At 37.1% G+C, this 27,257-nt stretch overlaps 2 protein-coding genes across 4 annotated transcripts in view; one reads left to right on the top strand and one right to left on the bottom strand.

Annotated features, from left to right (window-relative positions):
* PTPN13 (protein tyrosine phosphatase non-receptor type 13) overlaps nucleotides 1-27,257 on the top strand; it is a 1,019,774-nt gene that overhangs the window by 150,795 nt on the left and 841,722 nt on the right. The window lies entirely within an intron of this gene.
* MAPK10 (mitogen-activated protein kinase 10) overlaps nucleotides 1-27,257 on the bottom strand; it is a 375,739-nt gene that overhangs the window by 85,134 nt on the left and 263,348 nt on the right. For all 3 annotated transcript variants that reach the window (XM_049885817.1, XM_049885815.1, XM_049885816.1), the window contains one exon: nucleotides 1,584-1,713. In XM_049885817.1, the coding sequence (XP_049741774.1) occupies nucleotides 1,584-1,713 (130 nt within the window). The remainder of the gene's footprint in view (nucleotides 1-1,583; nucleotides 1,714-27,257) is intronic.

The raw sequence follows: 27,257 nt of genomic DNA, 5'->3' as shown, positions 1-27,257 counted from the left end.
AGATATGATAGAAATGATGATGCCTGAGAAGTCATTGTATTAAAACAGCGTGTTCTTTCAGTATGTTAGAGCTGGGGACATATTTTATAAAATGTTGCCTTCTTACTGGTGCCTTCCCTGTTCAAAATATTTAAAATTGTAACCTCATCCCACATTGCCCTGGCTAGCATTATTCTTCTTCTTTGCTTTGTTTTTCTTAATAGAACTTATCCCATCTGACATTTCTATAATTCACTTGGGTATTTTGTGGGTTACCTTTTTCTCACCAGCAGAATATAAGCTCCACATGGGCAGGGTTTATCTCTGTCTTGTTCATTACTGTATCCTCAGCATCTACAGCATATGAACATCTATATCTACGTCTGGCACATTGTAGGCACTCAACAAATGTTTGCCAAATGACTAAATAAAAAAGTCACTGGAGCATCTCCTGGTGGTGCAGTGGTTGGTTAGGTGCTACGGCTGCTGACCAAAAGGTCAGCAGTTTGAATCCACCAGGTGCTCCTTGGAAACTCTATAGGGCAGTTCCACTTTGTCCTATAGGGTCACTGTAGGGTCGTTATGAGGCAGAATCAACTCAATGGCAATGGGTTTGGGTTTTTTGGTAGAGCATCTCCAATAACATGGAGCTCAGTAACATCAAGGCAGCTTATTCTCATATTGGACAACTTTGAGAGTTAGAAATGTTACCATTCCAATAATTACACCATTTCAAATAGAGGAAAAGGGAAACACTGTCATTAGGTCCAAGTTCTCATATTTGTATTTTGAATATCTTCCAACTAAACACACCTACATTTGCGATATTTGCTTCTTCTTAGTGCCACTAAGAATGGTTAGCCTAACGATAAGATCCCATGGTTATAAAAGTGCATTGATACTTCAGGTGTTCCGTGTAATTTTCATATTTTGTAGGGAGTTAATGATAGCAACTTAAAGTAACGAGATATCGTCCTTTTATCTTTACTAAGAAAAACTGGAGCATAGAAAGCATTCAGAGGCCTTTGCCTGTAGTTGAAGAATCTTATAGTCTTAAGTGAAGACAGTCCTATATTAGTGGACTCCCTTGAGTTCCAATGAGAATACGTTCTTGAGGACCCTATTCAGCAGTGATTTGCAAATACATACCCGTATATTTGCCCAGCCCTACAAAAAACAAGGTACTGAAGCCCAGCAATATGGTGCCAGACTATAGCTAAAACAAAAAACATGATAAATAAAAATCTTTAACAGTTAAAAATTAAAATTATAAGGAAATATAACATATGTTTTGTTGTTTTGAAAAGCAGGAAGCTCTCTGATTAATTTGGAACAAAATCACCAAATATGGCTAATTACATAACAGGGAAATAGCTATCAAATTCATCCCTTCCACACCATATGGTTTTTAGATAATTTTTAAGCAGAAAACTACCATGAGGACAATGAAATCAAATATAGCATATGGGCAGGATAAACAATCCTAAAAGGGAGAAATTGCAAAGTTAAGGAAGCCTTTCCTACTGAAGTTGGTTCACTTGTTTTCTTCCTCCAGTCTCACAACCTCCCACTGCCAGTGGTTTAAAAATAACAGCAAAACTCACATTTTTATGGTTTACACATTTCATGAGGACCAGCTCCCGGTAAGCTCTCTTGGCATGTGTTTGGTTCTGAAAAGGTCTGCTGAGCTTCTTAATGGCCACATTTCTGTCAAGGACAGCATCGTACGCAGCACTGCAAATATCCAAGATCAATACAGAATTAACAATAATGAAACCCTTAGAACCCCTGCCTTCCTAAATGAAGGTATCAGTAAAGAAAATACTATTTTGGAATTCTACTCCAGTATCACTTACTCAGGTTACATGCCAATCAGGCTGTAAATAAACATATCAATGTGATTAGTATGAAAATGTGCCTTGGGTGATGCAAATGGTTAACATGCTAGGCTGCTAACACAAAGGTTACAGGTTGGAGTCCACCCAGAGGCAGGTCAGAAGAAAGGCCTGGTGATCTACTACCAAAAAGCCAGTAATTGAAAACCTTTTGCAGCACAATTCCATTCTGACACCTATGGGTGGCCATGAGTCAGACCTGACCCAACAGTAACTGGTACTGGTACCATAAAAATATTCTACTTGATAAGAAAGAGGAAAAAGAGTATCTTGCCAAGAATACCACACACAGTCACATCAAAGAAAGAGGCTCAGCTCTTCCACTAGCCAAGACACTTAGAGCAAGTCATTTATTCTCTGATTTTGAATTTTTCATCTATAAATGTACGATATCTAGGTTTTCTCTACCTATAGAACTAAGTCATTCTTTCATTATTTTAAGTGAGTATTTATTCTTTCCCCTTTCACAGAAACCAGTTTTTTATGACCTTAACTGACATGAAAGTATAGACTGGTTGATGATCAAAATATACTCAGTAGCAATACCAAAGCTCAAAGTAACAAATGCTTTCAGAAACGTAAAGAATTTAAATATAAAAACAATGACAAATGCTACTAACATTTGAAGCTTTAAAACTATATGAGCAGGAAAATTTATCATGTTTTGAAAAAGCAACCAATATATGGTACTCTTTCTGCCATGCTAATAATACATGGGTCTGGGAACCAAATGAGGAAGCAAGAGGGGCTCTTCTCACTATCATACCTAATGACACACTCACAAAAATATTTGTTTCCCATCACTGCAACTTTGAGTTCTCTAGTTTTTGTCTTCATTGCCAGGAGGGAACGCAGCAACCAGAGCACTCTACAATTGATCCTTTGAATTGAAAGTTGACTTTTGGCTATTTAGGGCTCACGCAACCGAAGGCAAGGAAGGGAGCTACTGTGCTGTAAGATATTGATAGACTCACAACATAAGTTGGACAGTCTTAGACTTCATCTAGTCTATGCTTCCATTTAATACTTATTTCCCTCCAGAATATCTCCATCAAAAATGTGATCAGCATTTGCTTCAGCACCTCCAATAACATCCAACTCACTAACATCAAGGTGGCTTCTTCTATTATTGGACAACTCTGAGAGTCAGAAATATTAACATTATAATAAGCGTAGTTGTCTCTCTGTAGTTTCCACTCACTGGTGCCAGCCCTGCCTTCCAGGGCTACTCAGAATAAAGTATTCACTTTTCATTATGATAGACCCATAATGTTTGAAATCCATTAAAAGATGGAGCACAATGCCTGGCCTAGAGTAAATATTCAATAAGTCATCTTTTATTATTTTCTGCCTAAGCATTTTCCTTCTCAAACTAAACATCACAAGTGTCCTTCAACCATTCATCAGATTGCTGTTACAAGTCTCATCACCATCTGGCCACTTACCTCAGAATGCACTCCAGTCTGTCAATATCATCTGAAAATGTGAACCCTGAACTAAATAATTACTATTATTCTAGGCATGGAGTGTCAGTGATTAGAGTGGGGCTGTCAACTCCTTCATTCATTCACCCACTCATTCATTCAAGATACAATTAAAGCAGCTGAGTCTGCCCTGGTTTCTTTGGTTACTAAATCATACATTATTGACTCACACTGAGACTATGTTAATCTAAAATCCTGTCTTGTTTTAACCTCATGCTGCTATTAAACTGTATTTCAGCTACTGGTACTTCAGTTCTTGTTTGGTTTCTTGCTCATTTTTGTTCTTTTTAATGAATCAGTGACAGTAAAGGTAAAGCAAGGAGTCAAATGACTCGCATCTTATATAGGTTGTGCACAAAGTCAGCAGTGAAACTGTAAATACAGGAATTAAACCTGCTCTCTGAAGTTAAGCAATTGTACAAAACAGATCAGAATAGTCACCTTACAGAGAAAGACTGAATCTTGAACCAAAATAAAACTTGACTGAAATCACCATAATATCTAAAGAAAGATTGGCAGTCAGGCATGGAGGTATAAAAAGGAGTTGGCAAGGCAAATGTTGGCACTGCCTGACCAAATAAGAGCAGTGCCCTCCCAGCTAAATCCAGGGATCCAGTTGGCCAGGCAGATTGATAAACCCCTATTGTGATTCCAGAGACTGCAGCCGGATAGCATCTGATCAGAGAGTCTCCTTGGGCTGATTCTATCCTCAGCTGTCAACATTCTACTAATCAAGCCCTGCTTCAGAACGTTGAATGCAAGAATATTGGCCACATTTGCTCAGTTTTACTGTGACATTTCTCATAATGTAATGAATCGGCATCTGGCGATGTATGTCAACCTTATCAGCCTTAAGTGAGACTTGTCAATGGAACTCAGAGATACGGAGATACTGGCCATTTCCCGTAAGATAGTGGGCCAGCCTCCCATCTTTTATGGACTAAGAAAATGTCACCCTCTGGGGTTTCTTTGCAGGCGAACTGCTGGACAGTTTCTCCCAGAAACTTTGTGACATTTTCCCTCCCTTGGGCACGTCTTCCTTAAAGCAATTTTAGGTGTGAATCTCAGCTTTGCTGCTGACTAAATGTGTGCTTATGGGCAATCACTTACACTTCCTGGTATCAGTATCCTCATATTTAAAACGGTGACGATAAAAATGACAACCTGACAGGATTGTTCTAAGGAGTAAATGAGTTGGTGATGCATCTACAGCATCTCATCTAGATGGAGCACTCAATAAATGATGAAGTCCCTGGTTGGTGCAAATGATAAGTGTTTGACTACTAACCAAAAAGGTTGATAGTTCGAACCCACCTAGAGGTACCTCAGAGGAATGCTCCTGAAATGTCCCAAAAGCCAAAACCGTTGCCATAAGTCAATTCTGACTCATGGTGAGCCCATGTGTTACAGAGTAAGGACGGTTCTAGAGGGTTTTTTAGCAGTAATCTGTCTGGAAGCAGATCATCAGGCCTATCTTCCACAGCACATTTGAGTTGGTTCGAATCACCAACCTTTAGCCTTGAAAACCTTATGGAGCACAGTTCTACTCTGTAACACGTAGAGTCACCACAAGTCAAAATCGACTTCGTGGAAACTGGTTTGGTTTTGGGGGGTGGTTTAATTGCTATTTCCTAAAATCAATGTCCTTGGCTAAGTAATTTGTCATGCAGGGCAGGATAAATCATACATTCCCACAGTATGGGCTACATCTGACATGTATCAACTAATCAGAAGTTTTTACTCTTTCAGCTAATTACAAATCCACTCAATCTTGATCACATTTCTCAAGCTTGTCCCCTGATATATAAAATACTGGGGTAAAAGCCATGTTAAAATCCAGATATATTATCACCATAACTCTGATGTACCACGTTAAAAAGATATCTAGTATAATTTGTTTTTAATGAATCCCCTATTTCCAATCACCACTGCTTCCTTCCTAATGGATCACAGGTCATCTTTTCTAATCAACGTCAAGTTCGGCAGGTGTCCTTATGTAACCTCTTCCTTCCCTTTAAAGATACGAGAACTTTTGCCTGTCTGCAGTTGTGTGGAATACAGTGGATTAGATCACTGAACTTCCATTTGTCCACCTTGTACTGGGCCTTCCTGTACTATAGAAACTGGAAAGTTAAACCTGTATTTCCCAGGTGCTTTTGCAGCTAGCACTCTGAATCCCAATAAGGTCCTGCCATTGAGACGCACTTGGGAGATATTTGTGAGGCAAAAGTTAGGTGGTCATCTTCTGACGTGTCTTGGTTGGCAAGCAAGCAAGATCTTCTGGAGATGTGAGGTTGTCTTCTGAAGCAGAGCTTGTGTGTCTTTCCCCAGCCTCCTGGGTAAGAGGAGTTGCTGAAGCTACAGTAGGACGAAGTAATGAGGACAGCAGTAACAAGTACGCAGTGCCAGGCCTATGCTTCCGGAATCTCAGCTGGGATCACGGGTTCCAGAATCTCAAAGGTTCCAGGCCAGCCTGAGTGGTGGGAGTCCCCTGACGATTCAGCTCTATAGCATCTGGAAGTCCATTCCGTGAGGCCCAGACTATGGTCCACTTTGCCAGGCCTTCCAATGATTTTGCAAGAACCCAATTAAATCTCTGCCTGCTTAAAATGTTTCTGTCTCCCGCAATGAACCCTGGCTGACACTAAAATCTTTCCCATTTTCTGTAATTTCTCGGTGATTACTGGCAGCAGTTTAGCAAATACATCTGCAAATTGGCATCATTGTTGCTGCATAGTCACAAATTAATGTCTGAAAGTTTCCCATTACTCCTGAGTCATCTTTTTTTTTTTTAAGAGTCTTGGTCCGTGAAATCTTGTTTTTTTTTTCTTTCAACTCTTTTCTTTATCTTCATGCAGGTAAAAAAGCAGATAAATCTTTATGAAGATTTTCTGCAAGTATATGACTTCTGTACCTACGATACTAACCTACCTATACTTCTAGCAGGTCTATCCCCAAAATAAAGATATGTCCTTCTGTTGTTATGCTCCAGTCATCATTTAATCCGGTTTTATGATAAGGCTATACTTATCTCCTTTATATGTATTTATATAAATGCACACACTCTCTCACACACACACATTCTAGCAGATGAGTCTTACTCTCAGTGTACTTTCTTTTTTCCTTCTGGCAATTGCAGACAACCTTTTGCACAAATATTCTTTTTAAACCACAATCATTTTTTCAATAGTATTTTATTGTTTTAAGCGAAAGTTTAGAAAGCAAATTAGGTTTCCATTTAATAATTTCAATACATATTGTTCAGTGACATTGGTTACATTTTTCACATTGTGTCAGCATGCTTGTTATTTCTGTTCTGGTTGTTCCATCTCCATTAATCTATCTTCCCTACCCCCATCCCTTGCCTTCTCATCTTTGCTATAGGTTAAATGTTGATCATTCAGTCTCATATAGATGATTTAAAAAATATATATATATAAAAGCATAGTATTTAAAAACAACAGTGATGTTGTTTATTTTATGAGCCAATCTGTTTAGCTGAAAGGTGACCTCCAGGAGTGGTTTCAGTTTAAAGTTTGAAGGGCAAAGGGCATCTAAGGGCAATAAGCCTAAGGGGTTCCCCTAGTCTCTACTGGCCCAGTCAGTCTGGTTTTTTTTTTTAGGAATTTGAGTTTCGTTCTACATTTTTCTCCCATTCTATCAGGGACCACCTATTATGTCCCTGGTTAGAGCGGTTGGAGGTGGTAGTCAGGCACCATCTAGTTCTTCTGGTCTTACGATAGATGATGCCATGGTTTGTGTAAGTTATTAGTTCTACAGGCTAGTTTTTTCTTTGGGTTTTTGGTTTCCTTCTTTCTCTTTTGCTTCAGACATGTAGAGACCAATATTTGTATCTTAGATGACTGCTTTCAAGCTTCCTAAGCCATAACCATTTATTTGATCGTTTTTCTTTTCCCCTTCCCCAAGAGCATTTGAGATGTCATTGACATACTAATATAATTATTAGGCAAAATCATAAGAAGAACATTAAAAAAAAAAAACAGTAAAGAACAAAAAATTGATCATTGAAGCATCTTAAGGCATAATTTGACAACCCAAATTCTGTTCTGGGATATACTCTGCACCCTTCATTGCTCTATTCCCACATTCTTACTTTGACTTTTTACAAAAATTTGGACTTCAGTTGAAAAGCTGTCAAAAAGTCTCCACCCAGGGCCCTCAAATATTTCACTCTCACAACCAAACTTTGTAGTCCCTACAGATGCTATTGAGACTCCGACTTCACCTTTCAGAGCCATGTCCTTGAGCCTGTCGAATTCATTTCTCCCTCAAGACTTTTGCATTTTTTCCTCCTTCTGCCGGAACATTCTTCCCCCACCCTCACACAACTAGCCCCATATAGTGAGTCAGGTTTCAGCTCAAATATCATCTCCTCAAAGAGGCCTTTCCTGATCATCCCATTTCAAGTTGACAATTGATTTTTATCAATTATTTTTGTCATTAAATGGCTTGGCTGTATTTAATTGATTGTATTTGTTAGGCATGCTTTTGATCACAAGTAACACAATTCTGATTAAAAGTAAAAGTGTTAAGTAATAAAGACATTAATTTTATCACATAACAGAAAGCCTGGGAATTGACATATTCAGATTTCATGTCTGCATTAGACTTTCGGGCCCTAAACACTCTTACCTTCTGATTGTATTAAAATTGGTCCTCATCATGTTAGGAGTGAAAATCCAACAATAGAACTCCATTAGTACATCAGAGGACAGTGCTATAGGTGCTAAGATTCACTGCTAAGATCCTCCTTCGAGACTAAAGGGCTTATTACTCCAGCTGCAGGGAGTACTGTAAGCAGACAGCCCCCAGATTTTATTCCACTTTTGGGATGACCTCATCTGAAAAGAGCCACCAATCTGAAGGTTACACCCTGTTCAATGACTGATCATCATGGAGTACTAAAGCCTGGTCACCTCGCCTCAACTGAGGACAGCACATAAGGTTCATCCCATCTTCAAAACCCCTAATAGTGTCCGCTGAGGCTTCCATTGAGGTTGCACTGCAGCTGAACTTGTGCTTAAATCTTGCTTCCTTCTCTTCCCTGCCACAAGTGTTGACCCTAAGAACACTCCCTAATAAATTTCCTCCATTAATCACCATCTCAAAGTCTACTTTCTGAATAAAACAACCTTTGGTAAACCATAACTCATGGTCAAGTACAGCACTAAGCTAGATCTTTCCCTAAGCAGAGAGTGGGGATCCAATTGGAGGTGGCTGGCCTCGGAGCTCAACATCAAGAAAAGTCATCTCATCTATGCAACCAACTAACCAAGATGACAAAGCCTAGTTATATAGATTCCAACAGAAGCCACGTTCAATTGATGAGCATGAGAATTGAGGCAAGAGAAGCAAGCAGAAGTAAGAAAACTAGTCCTCAAAGACAGCCTCAAAAGCAGCACGTCTTTCAAACACTGTAACATGAACTAGCACTTCACAGACCTTCAGCAAACTAGTGACAGGGGAGACAACACAGAGAGAAGACACCTTGCTGAAGAATATGTTGTCATTGTTAGGTGCTGTTGAGTCAGTTTCAGCTCATAGCCACCCTGTGTACAACAGAACAAAACACTGCCTGGTCCTCTACCATCATCATAATTGTTGTTATGCTTGAGCCCATCGTTGTCGCCACTGTGTCAGTCCAACTCGTTGAGGGTCTTCCTCTTTGTTGCTGACCCTCTACTTTAACAAGCACAATGTCCTTCTCCAGAGACTTGTCCCTCCTGATAACATGTCCACAGTACGTGAAATGAAGTCTCACCACCCTCGCTTCCAAGGAGCACTCTGGCTATATTTCTTCCAAGTCAGACTTGTTCATTCTTCTGGCAGTTTATGGTACATTCAATATTCTTTGCCAACACCATAATTCAAATGCATCAGTTCTTCCTTGGTCTTTCTTATTCATTGTCCTGCTTTCACATGCTTATCAGGTGGTTGAAAATACCATGGCTTGGGTCAGACAGACTTTAGTCCTCAAAATGACATCTTTGCTTTTTAACACTTTAAAGAAGTCTTTCACAGCAGATTTGCCCAATGCAATATGTTGTTTGATTTCTTGACTGTTGTTTCTACGGATGTAAGAATATAGGACCACTTAAACAAACTAGGAAACCCTGGTGGTGTTGTGGTTAAGTGCTACAGCTGATAACCAAAAGGTCAGCAATTCAAATCTACCAGGTGCTTCTTGGAAATCCTATGGGGCAGTTCTACTCTGTCCTATAGGGTCACTATGAGTCGGAACAGACTTGAAGGCAACAGGTTTGTTTCTTTTCTTTTTAAAACAAACTAAGCTTCCCATCACCACAAATAATAAATGAGTGGAAAGAAGGTGGTTGCCCTGGGCACAAGGCAACCCTACTTATGGAAATCAGGATGAAGGCATTGGAGAAGCAATAGGTAAGTCTCCCATAGAGAAATTCCTTCACCTCAGTGAAATGGGGAAGCACAATGTATGCAAGAGCTGCCTCTCTTTCTTTTCTTTTATCTTTATGACAAATTGTCTCATGCCCAACCTGCTGCCCTTACTGCCCATTGAGTGGATCATCCGTGTATATCCTAGCCCACATTTTAATCTGCAAATTCCACAAAGCTGCCAGGCTGCCATTTGATAGGGTGAGTGGGAAACCTGAAAAATTACAGTTTGGGCTCATGTGCAATATGTGAGGGGCACAGAGCCTGGTCAGTCCTGCTTTAACGTATATACAGAATAGTCAGAACATTCTTAGTACACTAATTTTATCATTTATTGTAAGATATAAATCTACAACTGTTTACTTTTTTAGTATTTAGTAAAGCTTTTTATAAAAAAAGCAATAAAATCCTTTCAATAGAAACAAATTAATACAATTGAAACTATATATTTAATTAAAATATTATTTCTTAAGTTTTCTTAAAAAAACCCACAGCCGTCTAGTCGATACTGACTCATAAGTTTTCTTGGTCATAATCAAATGAAAATCAGAAAATAATTCTCCTAAAGAAACATCAGCGTCTATTTCAAAGTTAGTGATTTTAAGAAGTCCATACCCAAAGGCACTGACTTAACACATACAGTTGCTAAAGATACATTTACAGGTCGTCCCCTGAATCACGACTTTTCATTTAGATCAAATGACTCCTAAATTAATTTTGCTCATTTTCAACTCCCAGGCTTTTTTGGATGTGTACAAAAAGTTAAGCAACAGCTATTAATGTGTAGGCTCCATTAGCAAAAAAAGAACTTTGGAAGCATTTAAATTGTGCTTTCTTTACATTATTGTTATCAAATGTTTCAAATACGAAATCAATACATTTTAATAATAGTTTGGTTTTAATCCAATTCAATGACTGAAAGTAAAGCTTTTGGTGGTTTAGTCTATCAAAGGTGAAACATCTGACAATAGTGAGAAACCCACTGTAATTTTATTTTGAAGGTCTACATTGAAAAGAAATGACTACCGTTTTTCCTGATAAGATGGTGGCTAGAACCTACCCAGTGGCTTCATGGGAGAAAGATCTGGCAATCTGCTCCCTTAAAGAATACAGCCTAGAAAACCCTATGGGGCAGTTATACTCTGTCTCATGGGGTCACTATGAGTCAAAAATCGACTCAATGGCACCTAACAACAACAACATCATCATCATACTAAAATCAATGTTCTTAGTAAATTCAGAAATCTATGAAGCAGAAATGCATTTTTAATTTATTGGGGTACAAATATAATTCACAATTGGGTCCAAACACATTGCGAGATTACACAAATAAAATAGGAGCTGTAGGGTATCAAGATTTACAAATATTTTATACATACATTGTTAAAATAACTGAGCTACAAAATATTCGTGACAAAGCTGATGTCGAATTGAAAAAATAGACACTTTTTTTGTTGGCTGCTTCTCATCATTCTGATTGAAGAACTACTTTTGTAAATGAGCCTTCTAAGTTTTGGATGCACTTTTTTTTCAAAATCAGTTGGAAGAATTTAATGTTCATGATATTCAATAAATTGAGCACCCCCTTCAGCTCTTGAAACTTGTACAGAACAGCAATTATTATAACCAAGCTTGCAAACAAAAAAACACTAATATGTACCTCTACAAAAAGAAGGAAGGAAGTGATCAAATAATGGGTGCTCAAAGAGAGGATAGAGCCCCAGTGGTGCAGTGGTTAAGAGCTACAGCTGCTAAATCCACCAGCCACTCCACGGAAACCCTATGGGTCAGTTCTACTCTGCTCTATAGGGTTGCTGTGACTCGGAATCAACTCGATGGCACGTAACAACAACAAAAGATGACAAAATTTAATTTGAAATTCCATAAATATGCTTTAGAATATATTAATTTGTGGGGATAATCTTCTCATAGAGTTCCTAATTTTAGGATATATTAATATTCTGTACAGGATTTAATGCCGTTTTTAATTTTAGGATAGTTACATTCTGTACAGGATTGAATTTGATTATAAAAGCCTATACTTTTTCAGCATGTAAATTTGGCATTTGATTCAAAAGACCAAAAATAGAGGCAATCTATTTGACAAGTTCTGTCTTATAAGACTGTTCACTGGATTAAAGAAACCTTAAATGAAGAAAAAAGGATATTTTCTGTGAAAAAACTTGAACTAAAATATTGATACATCACAATACAAAAATAACTTAGAATTGAGAATATTTTCAATTAGCAGTATTTATTCTGTGTTACCAGGTACCTTAGCCCCTTTACAGTATTTTTCAGTGAAAAATATTATGATTTACATTTAAAGTATCGATATTTTCAAATGTATTAACCATACAATGCAACTTTGAAGATTTCCATAAGTTTTATAAGGTTAAAAATTATATAGGCAAAATAACTTCTTCAGAAAAAAAATCAGTGAAATTGTATTACAGATATACAGGGCTAGGAAGAATTACAATAATTATAGTAAAAGTATAATTATTATATAATTATTCTAATGTTATTTTTAATATTCAGGTGATCAATATAAATAAGTTTTTTAATTGTATTTCTATGTTTTTATTTTTTAAGAATAATTTTAGTTAAAACAAATTTTAGTAGCACTATTTTTATAACCAACAATATACTTTAGTATGCCTTTCATTGCCAAAATTTTCCTAATTTAAAGATACATGATATGGACCCCTGCTTCTCATGTTCCCTGAGTTTCTTGTTGTGGGGGCTTCACTGCACATTTGTTCCACAAGACAGAGGGGGCAGCACCAAGGATCTGCTCTTTTGGGGTTACAGCTACATCTCCATCATTGGCCATTTCCTGACAATAAAATTGAAAATAAAATTTATATATATTTAATAGTTTTGTTTGAATAAAGTCTCCTTATAAAAATGCACGGCAGCTCAGGTAAGCATCAGCACCTGGATGATTCAGAGTTAGCTAAGGAGCAGAAGAGTTTATTAAGTGCATCACCTTGTTTGTGCAAGTTACCCTACACTGAAAAAGCAGCTCTGAAATCAGCCTTGTTTAAGAATGTACTAAGTCTGAAATTAACCATAGTGAGGTGTTTCTTTTGCTCACAGGTTGGTACTATTTCTTGAGACCTGCAAAATTGATGAGATCCATTAAGTGGCCCACGGTATCACAAATGGTTCCTGCACAAGGGACATATAACTATCATAGGAATAAACTTCATTGCCCTAGGCCATGGGCCTACTTCCTTGTCTTCCAGGTCTGCCCCAGCTTGTGTTTCTGGCTTTATGATTGCCCTCCACTAGTCTGACAACAGATGCTGCACTGCTAATTACAAATGACCCCATTGCTTCCAGACTCTGAAAAATGCATATTAGTTACTATTTGTGCTCCTGAATTATTTCCTGTTTTTTTTTTTTTTTTTTTACTGCTCTGTCCTTCTTTGTCTACTATTTGCTTTTGTTTTTGTTTTTTTCTTTATTTGCTTCCCCCTAGTCAGCCACTGTTTGGGCTGATATTTATGAAATTGAAGTCTATCTCTGCTGAAGTTTTACAGTAGTTTATATACTGCCTTTAATTGCATTTTTCTGTCCTCAAAGTTATTGTTCTCCTTAATGGCTGAAACCACAGAGGATTTAACTCTGTATTCCCTGTATGTTTATTACACGAAATTATATTTGCTATTACTAAATGTTTATTTCCAGGGCTTTAAATACGTTAGAAAAAGGGCAACATAGAGGCCAAAGGACAAAAGTTTAAATAATCTAAGCAGCACATTAACTGCATGCTGTTATTCAAGGTGCTTTTTCACTAAGATCACTTCCTCAGAGCTCCAGACTCGCATATAACAAGTGCCTACTGAACATGTCTAATTGGATGTCTCAGAAATATCTCAAAATTAATATATCCCAAATTGTACAAGTCTTTTATTTCTTTCTTAACCTGAAATCGCCCCCCTCCAAGTTTTCCCTCATTATCCATTTGTTCAAGTGGAGAAGTTATCTTGGTTTTTCTCTCCTCCACATATCCAATTCATGAACAAGGCCTGTTGCTTTTACCTCCAAAGTAGTTTTCACATTGATTCACTTCACTCCCTTGCCATTGCCCTCACCATATGTCAAGGTACCCGAAAAACTGCTCCTTATTCTCCCAGCATTAATTCTTGCTTCACCATCCTCAGTCTTCCTGACCATTACATCTAAATTAGAATATCATTGTTATGTTCTTTGTGTCTGAGAATCCTGGTTGTTTTGTACATAACGCTTAACAAGAAAATATGTTGAATAACATAACATTAATAAAATAACTAACAGAACTCACCTCATGAAGTTATTGTAAGGATTAAACTAGTTTAACATTTTTTAAAAAAAAAAAGTGCCCTCTGCTTAATGTTAAGTCCCATGAGGGCAAGGGCCATGTCAATCTCGCCCACCTTTTTACCCGAGAGCCCTAGCGGCATAGACAAGTGAGTTTGTAGCTCTCAGATTTCCATGCGCATGACTCCAATAGCCCTGGAATATTTGTGGAGTCTTATGCATCATCTTTAAAATCTATCTAAAACTGTATTTTAACCACTAATATACGCATGCTTGTTTTAATATAAAAGTCCCTATCAATGCCCAAGTCTTCACGTGGAATTTGGGTTCCAAAAAGACCTACCATGTTTATGGTATGATTTAAGTACTCCTGTCGACACAACGGCACTGGGTTGGGCAGGCCTGTACAGCGACTGCACCTCCCTGCCCAGCCCCTGCTCTGAGACACAAAGGCTCTAGTTTGAGAAATGTGAGATTAACAAGCTTGTTTTCTTTTTACCAAAATTTTATTAGCATTTTCTACACAATGATGTGGCTGAACTTTTTTCTACCAGTAAATGTTTTCCAAACATCAAATAATTTAGTAGATTCATTCTAGCAAAAAGCAACTAAGTTCATCCTCACAGTGATACATGATGTGAAACCTTGATATAATTTTTTACTCTAGCTCAAAAAAAGAGCTATATTTACACAATTTTTATTTTATGGTAGTGTTAACCAGGTGATTGTACAAGCTGGAATTGGATATTTCCCAGTAAGAAGCTTTGTTTTTTTGTTTAGCATACCAAAACCAAATCCATTTCCGTTGAGTCAATTTCGACTGGTAGTGACCCTATAGGACAGAGTAGAACTGCCCCATAGGGTTTCCAAGGAGCAGCTGGTAGATTTGAACTGCCGACCTTTGGGTTAGCAGTTAAGCTCTTTACCATTAATTTAAGCAGGAAAAATCTTGGGTTTCTAAGTTCTACATATCCACCAGCCCTATGAAATAATCACTTTTATTACTCATATTGTGCAAATGATAAAAACCAAGCCTTAATGATAATAATATCCAATATTTATTAGTTCTAGCTCTTTTTCTCCCAACTCATTTGCTTCTAAAGTTCTTAAGACTTAACATATATTAACTCATTTGATCGCCACTAAAACCATATATAATTTTTTATAGTTCTTTTTACTATTCTTAAAACTTTTCCATAAGTTTGAAATCATTTCAAAATAAAAAGACAAATATTTTTATTATAAGTATATGAGAGTAAATCATGTATTTAAAAAACTAAAATGTAACTGATATCATATGACTATGACACTATAAAATCTCATAATTTTCCTTCAGGTTTTTTAGCTTTAAGTAGAATTTTCCACATTTCTATCTTTTCTATTATTAAAGCAAAAACTATAAATACTTGCAAGCCATTTCACTGAAATGGCGGCATTATTTTCATCAGATTAAATGCTGCAAATTATAAACAAGAAAATTTCTATATGTCTTTCTAATTCTAATTTTGCATTTAATTCACTCTTTCACCCACTGATACATTTTGTCAACAAAGAGTTATGCAGTTTTTTAGATAATTGAGAGAACTGATAATAGAAAAGACACTTGATGACAATAACTAAAATTTGCATTTATTTTCTGTACAGATACTAGTATCAACTTGCTGCACTTTTATAGAAATTTGGTGAGCAAGTGGAGGTAAGGAAACTAAGGTACAAAATGGAAAAATAACTTGCTCACAAAACAATTAGTGTATGAGCAATCTGGGGATAAAATTCTCTTCCATTAAATCTTTACTCCTTGTGTTTGAAAAAGAAACAAAAATTGAGCTTCCAGAAATACTAAAAACTGAAAGTGTAGAAATACCACAAAATTGTTTTTGACAAAACCAAAGCCTTTGAGAAACATGGTAAAACCAGATAAAAGGCTACTAAATTCTGTGGTTGTTAGTCATCACTTTTATTTTTATTTTTTAATAAACATGAAGATGATTAAGCTCATCCAAGGTTTGGTCTATATAGTATTCTTCTCATGTAACCTATTTCCCTGAGTATTTTAAACATATAGAAAACTGGTGCTTTGAGGCTACCCCTTGGGATTTCTGTGCACAACACTCTAAGCAGTACCACACCAATCAAATATGAGTATTGATTTTCCTCCTAAATGCAAGCCTGCATCTTCCACTCTCCACCTTCTTCCTGTCAGATGGTGGCATTAAAAACCGGTTTACTGACCCCAAATGGATTTTCCGACTGGCTGATCTTAACAGCCTTCCTCACTCCATTCTACTTTTGTGGTTTTGTTTGTGCTCAGTTTAGTAACATGAAGCACTAACATTAATAAGCACCAAAATAGAAAAAGGGGTTTATTTGTATACTCTTTTGTGATGCATCCTGAGTTTAAAGAAAGGCCAGAATGTATAAGACCCACTTCAACAACAATAAAAATTCTCCTTTCACAAATGTTTACTCTGTGCCACCGGCAAAGATGAAAGCATGGTGTGTGTGTTGCATGTATATTTATTTGTACTAATTGACTCATTCAGAGATACCATAACTACTACATAAGTGAAATCATTTGAACACTTAAATTCTATGTCTGCTGGGATCATAAAAATAATACCTTTGTTTTTTGACAAAGTACTGTAGGGAAATAGAATTCTGATTTAGCTTTTCTTTTTTTTAATTTGAAGTAATATTCACTTTCAGAGGTCAAGTTAATTTAAAATGGTTGTGTAGTTATCTCTTTACTCATTCAAGAGAGGTTTACTGATTTTTTACCAAGTCTCTTTTTTAATTTATTGGATATTTTTATTTGGATAAAATCATAGACTTTATATAAAAAACAAAAAACCCACTGCCTTTGAGTCAATTCCTACTCTTAGACTTTATAGAAGAAAGTTAATTTTAAATGTTACTAAATGATGTCATATACTATAGAATCAAGTGAAATTCTGCAAATATTTATTGTGCAAGTTAAGCTTTACTCGAAAAACTATAACATATTGGGCAATATAATGGAAGCAGAGTATCTACGTATGAATATCCAAATTAAGGTCCCTGGAGAAGGAAGGGCATCATGCTTGGTAAAGTAGATAGTCAGCAAAAGAAAGGAAGACCCTCAATGCGATGGATCAACATAGTGGCTGCAATGATGGGCTCAAGCACAGCAATGATCATGAGAATGGTGCAGGACAGACAGTGTTTCATTCTGTTGTACATAGGGTTGCTATGAATTGGAACAGACTGGACAACCTAACAACAAACAAGTATAGATAACCCTTTGGAACACTTTGTAAAAGAGAGCATCAATAAGGCAGAAGGTGGAAATCTTGAGAGGTCAAGAGAAGTTTTATGATCAAGAGGAAGAAAATACTAGGTGTTCGCAAAAAAAAAAAAAAAAATTTTTTTTTTTTTTTTTTAGACTGATATAAAAGGCTAGTTTTGAGGAAATATGGAAAATAAAGGGCAAAATGATAGAATAATTATCTGGAGACGTGTTCTCGAAGAAATGAAATGGAATCTACTTGGCTTAAAAAAATTTTTTTATAGGATAAAACACTTTATGCATCGTATCTGGAGGGAAGGTAGATTAAATGGGCTCAGATTCTAATAAGCAGGTAGATGTGTTGGAGGAAGCTTGTGGAAGCTCATTCTGATGGCTTTTGGCTTTGTGTTTTTCTTTGTTTCTTAGTGCTGCTACAGCAGAAATGCCACAAATGAGTGGCTTTAACTAATAGAAATATATTTTCTCACAGTTTAAAACACTAGAAGTCCAAATTCAGGGTGCTGGCTCTAGGGAAAGACTTTCTCTCTCTGACAACTCTGGGAAAAGGTCCTTGTCTCTTTTCAGCTTCTGTTCCTTGGTCCTTGGCGACCTTTACGTGGCACGGCATCTTCCTTCTCCCACCTGTGCTTGCTTCTGTACCTAACCTGCTCTTTTTATATCTCAGAACTGATTGGTTTAAGGTACCCTACACTAATATGACCTCATTACCATAACAAAGAAAACCCTATTCCCGTATGGGATTATATCCACATGTATAGGTGTTAGGATTTACAACACATATTTTGGGGGGACACAGTTCAATTCATAACAGTGTTCAAATAGGAAGCATCATCATCAGCTGAAAGAGGTGGCAGAGAAGGTGACCTAGTTTTCAAGGGCTTCCATAACAAAATACCATAAAGAGCAGTAATTTATTACCTCAGAGTTCTGGAAGCTAAAAGTGTGAATTCAAGACAACGGCAGGACCATGCTGTCTCTGTTTGCTATAGAGGAAGGTCCTTCTTTGTCTTTTCAGCTTTTGGTAGCCCTTCTACTCTGTCCCATAGGGTTGCTATGAATCAGAGTCGACTCAACGGCAACGGGTTTTTGTTTTGGGGAGAGTTTCTTGGTGTTCCTTGACTTTTAGATGCATCTTCACATGTCTTACCTTTGTGTTACTCTGTTTCTGTGTCTGTTCTCCCTTTTATAAGACGTCACTCAAAAGAGATGAGAACCCATCCTGCTCTTGTAAGACCTCATTAACTTAACTAATAACATCTGCAAGGAATGAACCTTTCCAAAAGTTTGTCTCAAACAAGGTCACAATGACAGGTACAGGGGCTAAGACGTCAACATATTTTCCTGGGGGACACAATTTAATCCGTAACAGGTGGTGATGACATTTTGAGGGGAGAGGTGAAATTATAACAATTGTCACCTAGGACAGTAGGAAAGTGATTGAACTAGAGGCACTAGGAAGTGATAAAGACTTGCTCGAACTTGGTCTTGAATTTAGAAGAGACTGGTCAACATGATGAAATGTTTTTCTCCAGCTACATTTAACTATTCTAGTGCTGAGAAGTTGGATTTAACCAGCATTGAAGTTTTGCCAAGGAAGGAAGAGAGAGAAAGACAGTCAAAAGTTCATCTGGGGAATAGATTTAATATGAGGCATAAAATCCAAGCTGTTTAAGCAGAAAAATGAGGACATGATGGTGGCCAGGAATAGAGAAATGAAGGAAAATCAGTAGATTATAGGTCCTTGTGGGGTTAAATAATTATTGAAAATAGGGACCTAATATCAAATCAAATGCACTGCTCCTTCTAGAAATGAAGATTTCAAACTATTGAGATAGTCAATTTAGCTTCGTTTTGATAGCTGAAAAACATAAAAAAATGTAGTGGATATGTTTATTGTTTTTATTATCTAGCTAACAGGCATACAGAAAGGAGTCAAGAAGAAGTATAGAAAATAATAAACCTAAAGAATTATCACTGTGGGATGTGGACTCGAATCTGAGGATTTAATAAAACCTGAACTGCATGCCAGGACTAATATATCAGTCTCAAAAAGCACAGTTAAGGAAAGATCTAATTAGTTAGGGATTTATCTTAGTATCTGTCCTAGTTGCTGTATTTTTATAACAAAAACTATAATTCTCCCATAGTTTCTGTCACAAACTATATTTTTAAGGCAGTTTCAAGGTAACAAATAAGGAAAAGAGAGACAAAGAGATCTCACATGCTTATGATAAAATTACTGGCAGTATGTTGTGCCCAAAATGCAATTAGTCAATTATTTCAGCATAAATCTTCTTCATACATCAGTAAGTAATATAAAGTATTAATGTTAAAAAGTGTTCTATATGACACTAAATATTTTTAAATCATGCTATTTATGAGACAATACAAATAGTATTTTATATGAACACTGACACTATCAAAATACTGCGTTTAAATTATGAAATAGGACTTTAAATACTAACTTGAAAAAACAACCAACAATTGCTGATAGGAGTAAATTAATAAATTGAAATATACTAGATCAGAGAGGGATTATTAAATATGAGCTCAAAGGAACACAAACAAAGAACATAATGCCAAGAGTCACCTCACTTCTGTTGGCCTCTAGTCACTAGATGAGATTCTATCCTAGTTTTTTAAAATTCTCAAGTACTGAGTTAACCAACCCATGCAGTCCTTCATACATAGATAAAACTTTGCTATAATTCTTCTGTGATTTTATTACCAGTGCACACTGAGTTTAAATATTGAAAAGTTTAGTAACCATCCTTCTAGTGATTTTATATTGCCTTTAACTGATTGTTGAAAAGAAAAACCGAATAAAATACATTTTTTAATGTTGTTAGATGCCATCGAGTCAGTTTCAACTCATAGTGACCCTAAGTACACCAGAACAAACCACGGCCTGGTCCTGCACCATCCTCACAATCATTGCTTTGTTTGAGCTCATTGTTCCAGCCACTGTGTCAGTCCACCTCATTGAGGGTCTTCCTCTTTTTTTGCTGACCCTTTACCTTACCAAGCATGATGTCCTCCAGGGACTGGAATGCGTATAAGCAAATATATTTATTTTACTGAAGAGTCACAGTTAGTAAGACTTATAAAAACTGCAGATTAGCTATGATATTCATCAAAAATGAATTTTCAAGACAATGTAATTCAAACTGATAATTTTGTCTGAAGTTCAAAATAAATTTGCCTCTAATATTTAATCTCTCAGTCTTGTATCAAACTCCTTTAACTTATAAATGAGACATAAAACAGTAAGTCATACACTGTTTACATTTAAATTTTGTAGGGTTAAGACAACTGTTTCTTTACACTCCAGTTTTTCTTTCTTCAACATCCCTTCGTATCAGGTATTGGAGTGGCTGCAGACTTTTTTGGGATCTGGCAAAGGGGAAGTTAAATTAGCGATACATTTATTTTGGTTTGACAAGGTATTAAATGTTTCACAGTCACGTCTGTATTTATATTATTATGACCTGTCCTGTTGTAGGAATGGTTTCTATGAATATTCCTACCCACTGGGCCCACCCACTTCATACCAGCTCTTGTGATACCGGGTGGGACCAGATGTTATATCAAAACATTAATTTTACCTGCCACTGGAAGTGTGTAAATAGTGGAAGGGAAACAAGTTTTGAAAGGTATGAGGTCAGAAGGTAGTCTGTGGACAACTCTTCCAAATATTAAACCTGTTGCCATCAAGTCAATGCCGACTTATAGTGACTCTGTAAAGAAAAGAAACCAAACCCGTTGCTGTCTAGTCGATTTTGACTCATAGTGACTCTATAGGCCGGGGTAAAAGTGCCCCATAGGGCTTCCAAGGCTGTAATCCTTATGGAAGCAGACTGCGCATCTTCCTCCCATGGAGCAGCTGCTGGGTTCGAGCTGCTGACCCTTCGATTAGCAGCCAAGTGCTTAACCACTGCGCCACCAAGGCTCTTCTTACAAATATTACAGCCCTTTTGACAACAATTTTAAACATGCATATAACATTATCACCAATAAAATGTGAAGCTGAAAAATATGTTTTCTAAACTAACAATAAAAGACAAATTTCAATCAACCATGATAGGGGAGAGACTAAATTTTCTTTCTATTCTCTCTATAAATAGTGATATCACAAAGTAATTGTCAAATTATGATATATTCATAGAGTATTCAGCCAAAAATATTGTAAAAGGGATATTAACATCAGGCAGTTAATTAATAAAAATACTATTTTTTTTGCTTGCATGATTCTGTGCTATTTGTTAGTTTTATTTCAATCTGTGATTTGCTGTAATTTGTTTTCTCATTCGTAATAAATAATTCACTTTCATTCTTTCTTTAAAGTTTTTAATTTTTCTTAAAGAAGTCCCCCCCAAATTATATAAACTTAAGGCCAAGAAAAACCTAGGGGTGCCGTGTCCATAACATAAATTTTCACATTAAAACAAAAACAAAAACCAAACCTGCTGCTGTCACGTCAATTCTGACTTATGTTGACCCCCATGTGTTACAAAGTAGAACTGCTTCGTATGGATTTCTTGGCTATAATCTTTAAGGAAGCAGATCACCAGGCCCTTCTTTTGCGTTGCTGCCGAGTAGGTACGAATTGCCAACTTTTAGATTAGTAGTCGAGCACAAACCATTCGCACTATTCAGGGACCACAGCTAAAAGACTGTATAAGGTGCAGCCAACAGATTCAACAAAACTATTTGTCCTTTCTCAGAAAATGCACCTACAGATTTATGTTTAGAGACGAGTTTGAACTCTAAAGAATTCTTCTTGTGGGCCTCAATACATATGAATCCAGCATACCTAGCCATAATTTTGGGTTCAGAGTTAGGGTACAGAGCTGGACGTTTTGCTTGTGGCTCCATCCAAGATTCAGTCCTCACTAACAATGTGGTAAATAAGTGGAGGAGATATCTCATTTCATATGTAAACATAAGACCACCTTAGACACCTAGTAGCAGTAGATTCTCTATTAAACGTGTTGACATCTTACAAGTAATGTCTCTGAGTAATACAAAACTAAATAATCTTAGAATGAGAAGAGAACATAAGAGTTAACTTAATACAACATCCTACCAAGTGAAAAAGTTGTGTAAAACACATCCGTAATCAATGTTCATCCAACCAGATTTTACATGAAAACAATAAGTAAACAACTGCTTATACCTTCATGAAGAACACCGGCCCCTTGATGAATAGCTCTGACTCTGACAAAGTTCTTAAATTTAGCAAAAATCTAACTCCCATTAATCCAGTATATGTTCTCTGGAGACATACTGAGTGACTTTACTCATTTATTGACCCAAGTGCCTCCAAATATTTTAAGACATCTTCCATCTCCACCCACAGTCAATCTCTCTCCAAACTAAATACTCTTAGCTCTAGTTCCATTAATCATTCCCTTCCTGTGTGGATTTCCAAGGAAAATGAAAGTATGATACCTAAATTATGAATTCATAGGCCGCTAATTTATCTAGCCACAGAATCATATATTCAAGCCTCTGAATGGTAAAGGTCCTTTGTCAGATAAATTTCAGTCTTTAGATTCAAAAAGTCTAAGACAAATTTTAGTGGTATCAGTTAATTAACAAACCGTAAAAAATTGCATTGGAGTCTCCATCCTCTTCCCTCCATCTCATTGCCATTACATACACACACACACATACACATACACACACACAACTGTTAACTGCCAGAGACTTGGTAACTACTTCCCTGGCTCTCAAGCGCTGCTTCCTACGAGATACACAACAAATACTTTTCAAAGTGCTAAAAGCACTGGGCTTTCGGGCAGCAATTTTCAAGAAGGAATAAAAAGCGTATGTGCATTTCTGTAAATAGCAAATGGCCTACAGATCACAACTCTCAGATTTTAGACAGGAATACCTTTAATTATTGAACCAATACCCTTATTTTATTTAGACAACAGGAAATTGAAATATAAAGAGAACAATTACCTTGTCCAAAATCACACAACTTATTTGTGACCCAAGTTCTACAAGATCTTGTTCCATGTTCTAAAGAATTCAGTCACACTGAAATATACAAGTCAATCTCAACAGGGTTAATCACAAGGATTTATTTGAAGGAATCATGAAACCATCTTACAAAAATGGGACTTTACAAAAAAATGATACTGATATCTAATAAAAATGACAAGTCCATGGTAAATATGACTTACTTGACCATTAAAGATATGAAGAGATACAGATCATACTTGTGTTGCAGTGACCCAAGACAAATCCCCTGAGCTGATATAAATTGGCAAAATTGTGCCTTGACGTTCTTATATTTGTCTAGCAAGAAAAAAAAATTCTCTGTCTTCAGCATATATAGTATTTTTACACAAATAATCCACGTGTCTTAGTTATCTACTACTGCTATAACAGAAATACCATACGTAGATGGCTTTAACAAACAAATTTATTTTCTCACAGTTTAAGAGGCTAGAAGTTCAAATTCAAGGTGCCAGCTCCAGGAGGGGGCTTTCTTTCTCTGTCAACTCTGGCGGAAGGTCGTAGTCATCAATCTTCCCCCAGTGTAGGAGCTTCTCAGTGCAGGGACCCCGGGTCCAAAAGACATACTCTGCCCCTGGCTCTTCTGACATGGTAGTAACGAGGTCCCTCTCAGCACTGCTTACTTCTCTCTTTTATATCTCAAAAGAGATTGATTCATAGTACAACATAATCCTGTAGATGTGTACTACCTCATTAGCATAACTGCCCCTAATCCCACCTCATTAATATCATAGAGGTTAGGATTTACAACACATAGGATTATCAGATCACAAAATGGAGCACAATCACATGATACTGGGAATCATGGCCTAGCCAAGTTGACACATAGTTTTGGGGGACATGATTTAATCCATAACATTCCGCCCTTAGCCGCCCAAAGTTCATGTCCTTGCCACATGTAAAACACATTCATCCATCATATCATCCTGAACATTTTAAATCAACTCCAAGACCATATTCTATCCCAGGGCAAAATTCCTCTTCATCTGTGAAGAGTAGAATACAAATTATCTGTTTCCAAAACACAATGGTGGACTAAATTACCACAAACTTCATGGCTTAAAATAACACGCATTTATTATCTCAGAGTGTTTGTGGGTCAGGAATTCAGGTCTGGATTCGCCGAATCATTTGCTCAGAGCTCAGAAGGATGCAGTCAAGATGTAAGGAGGATGAAGGAACTTTCTGGAGCTCAAGGTCCTCTCCCAAGCTCATGTGGTTGTTGGCAGAGTTCACTTCTTTATGGTTGTAACACTGAGATCCCTGTGTTCTTCCTGGCTGTCAGCCAAAGGCTATTATCAGCTTCCAGAGGCCACCCTCAGGTCCTAGGCTCGCAGCCCTCAAGCAAAATGGCAGCTTACTTCTTTAAAGCCAGCTGTGCTATGAGTCGCAATCGACTCAACAGCAGTGGGTTTGGTTTTTTTTTTTTTGGTATACTCTCTCACTCAGTCCGCTAAAACAGAGCCTTATGTTACGTAAAATTAAATATGTGTATACTTTACATATATATATATGTTATATAACATAACCAAGGGAGTGATTATCCCACAACCTTCACCATATTTTATTTGCAATAAGAAGCAAGTCACAGATCCCGTCCACGCCCAAGGGGACTGGATTACACGAGGGCTTGATTCCTAAGGGGTCATTCTAAGATGTGTTCATCACAGACCTCATTGGTTTTTGCAGTCAATCTACTTATTCAGGTCTCCTTACTCCTCAGTGTGTTTCCACCTCATGCTAAATCAATTTTAATATCTGACATACAGGAAGAACAAAAGGAAGCTATTTGTATTGTTTTTAGTTGCTCCATAGGAAACAAAATTCTGGAGGTATCACAAGCAAACCACCACAAAAATAATACAAATTTCATCTTTTTATGATCCAGATAATCCAACTAGATTATCCGCTTTACTTCTTTGTTTTAAGACACTGAATTAAGTCACCCTTTGAAGCATCAGCAAAGTACTCGGGCATTGGAATAAAACTATATGAGTTCAAAGCTCATCCCTTTCAATGTCTAATTGTGTGATCTTTGTGGAGGGGAGGCACTTAACTTCCCTGCACCTCAGTTTCCTCACTTACAAAATACTGATGATAATATCTATTTGCCAGACAGTTGTGACAATTAGTGGGACTCCATACATATAGTATTTAGCACAGAGAGTGGCACATGGTAAATACCCAACAATGGGTAGCTTTTTGTTATGGGTGGCTAGTCCACATGCTGGGCATGCCGGCCCACCTGTAGTCCCAGCGACTTGGGAGGCTGAGGCTGGAGGGTCGCTTGAATCCAGGAGTTCTGGGCTGTAGTGCGCTATGCTGATGAGGTGTCTGCACTAAGTTTGGCATCAATAGGAGCCCTGGTGGCCCAGTCGTTAAGAGTTCAGCTGCTAACCAAAATTCAGCCGTTCGAATCCACCAGCCACTCCTTGGAAGCCCTAGAGAGAAGTTCTACTCTGTCCTGTAGGGTTGCTATGAGTCAGAATCTACTCAACGGCAATGGGTTTGGCTTTTTGGTTGTATACCACATATGATAAGGCCTTATTATATTTTGTGTGCTATCCTAGAGTGGATCTTGAACTTGAGGGAATCACCTGGAAGGCTTGTTGAAACAGTTTCTGGGGCTGGAGTGAGGTCTAAAAATTTGCATTTCAAATAAGTTGCCAGGTGATGCTGTTGTTCAAGAGACCATTTTGAGAACAACTAAGAAGAATGTGCACTTGATTTAGAGGTAGTTGATCTAACTATAACCCTCAATTCTACAAGTTACCAAGCCCATAAAAGTTTAGTATTGACAGGACTGATGCTATATTAAAAACAGCAGTGAACTGAAAGTCAAAAGTTCTAGTATAAATAGCTTATATGACAACTGGAAGAAAGCATTTCTCCATCTGGCTCCAATTTTCTTATCTGTGAGATACAGCAGATAGGTAGATGATTTTTGAGTTCTATTCTAAAATCTTCTAGTTTTACATATTTTCAAGTGTATAATATGTCCTCAAATATCTTGAATGGTTATTATAAAACAGAAGATCAGAGAAATGCAAACAAAATAAGTCTTACTGTGAAAACATACAGAGCCAGTTAAAAAGCCCAATGCCTGCTTCTCTTTCTGTCCCCAATAATGTGATTCACAGAGTTCAACAAAATAAAGAGTATAAGCCAGTGTCACTACTATAAAGTATGCTGTTCTTCTTCTTCCTCCTTACATATCTACCAGTTTCTCTCTTGCTTCCTCTTTCTGCATCTGTTTCTGTCTCTCTGTCTCTATCCTCCGCTCTTACTCTCTATTTCTCAGTCTCTCTCTCTCTCTTAATCCTTCTCTCCACACCCCACATCCAATATCCACTTTCCTATCTTTAAAAAATATAGGCCTTCCTTTATTCTTGAGGTTGCAACATTAAACACACAAGAGCTCTCCTCTAATATGACATGTTATACTTACGTCTCTTGCTTTCCATATTCTTATGCTATTTAAGTGTGTGTCTGCTGCTATATGGTGATCTCCTTGGGGCAAGGATCCTGACTTATTTATCCTTGTATTCTCAAGACTTCCAAAGTGCCTGGCACATATTGGAAAGATCTTAAATGTTGAATTGTTTGCTATTAAATCTATCAATACTATAATATGTATATTTTCATATGCATATAAAACCAAAAACTAAACCTATTGCCATCAAGTAGGACTCATAGCAACCCTACAGGACAGAGTAGAACTGCCTCATAGAGTTTCGAAGGAGTGGAAGGTGGATTCAAACTGCCAACATTTTAGTTAGCAGCTGAGCTCTTAACCACTGTGCCACCAGGGCTCCACATAAAAAAAAAAAATGCATATACTATGTA

Source organism: Elephas maximus, chromosome 5 (assembly GCF_024166365.1).
Source record: "Elephas maximus indicus isolate mEleMax1 chromosome 5, mEleMax1 primary haplotype, whole genome shotgun sequence".
In the NCBI taxonomy this organism is placed as follows: domain Eukaryota; kingdom Metazoa; phylum Chordata; class Mammalia; order Proboscidea; family Elephantidae; genus Elephas; species Elephas maximus.
The sequence above is the reverse complement of the archived record's forward strand: the minus strand, read 5'-3'. Positions and strand labels throughout refer to the sequence as shown.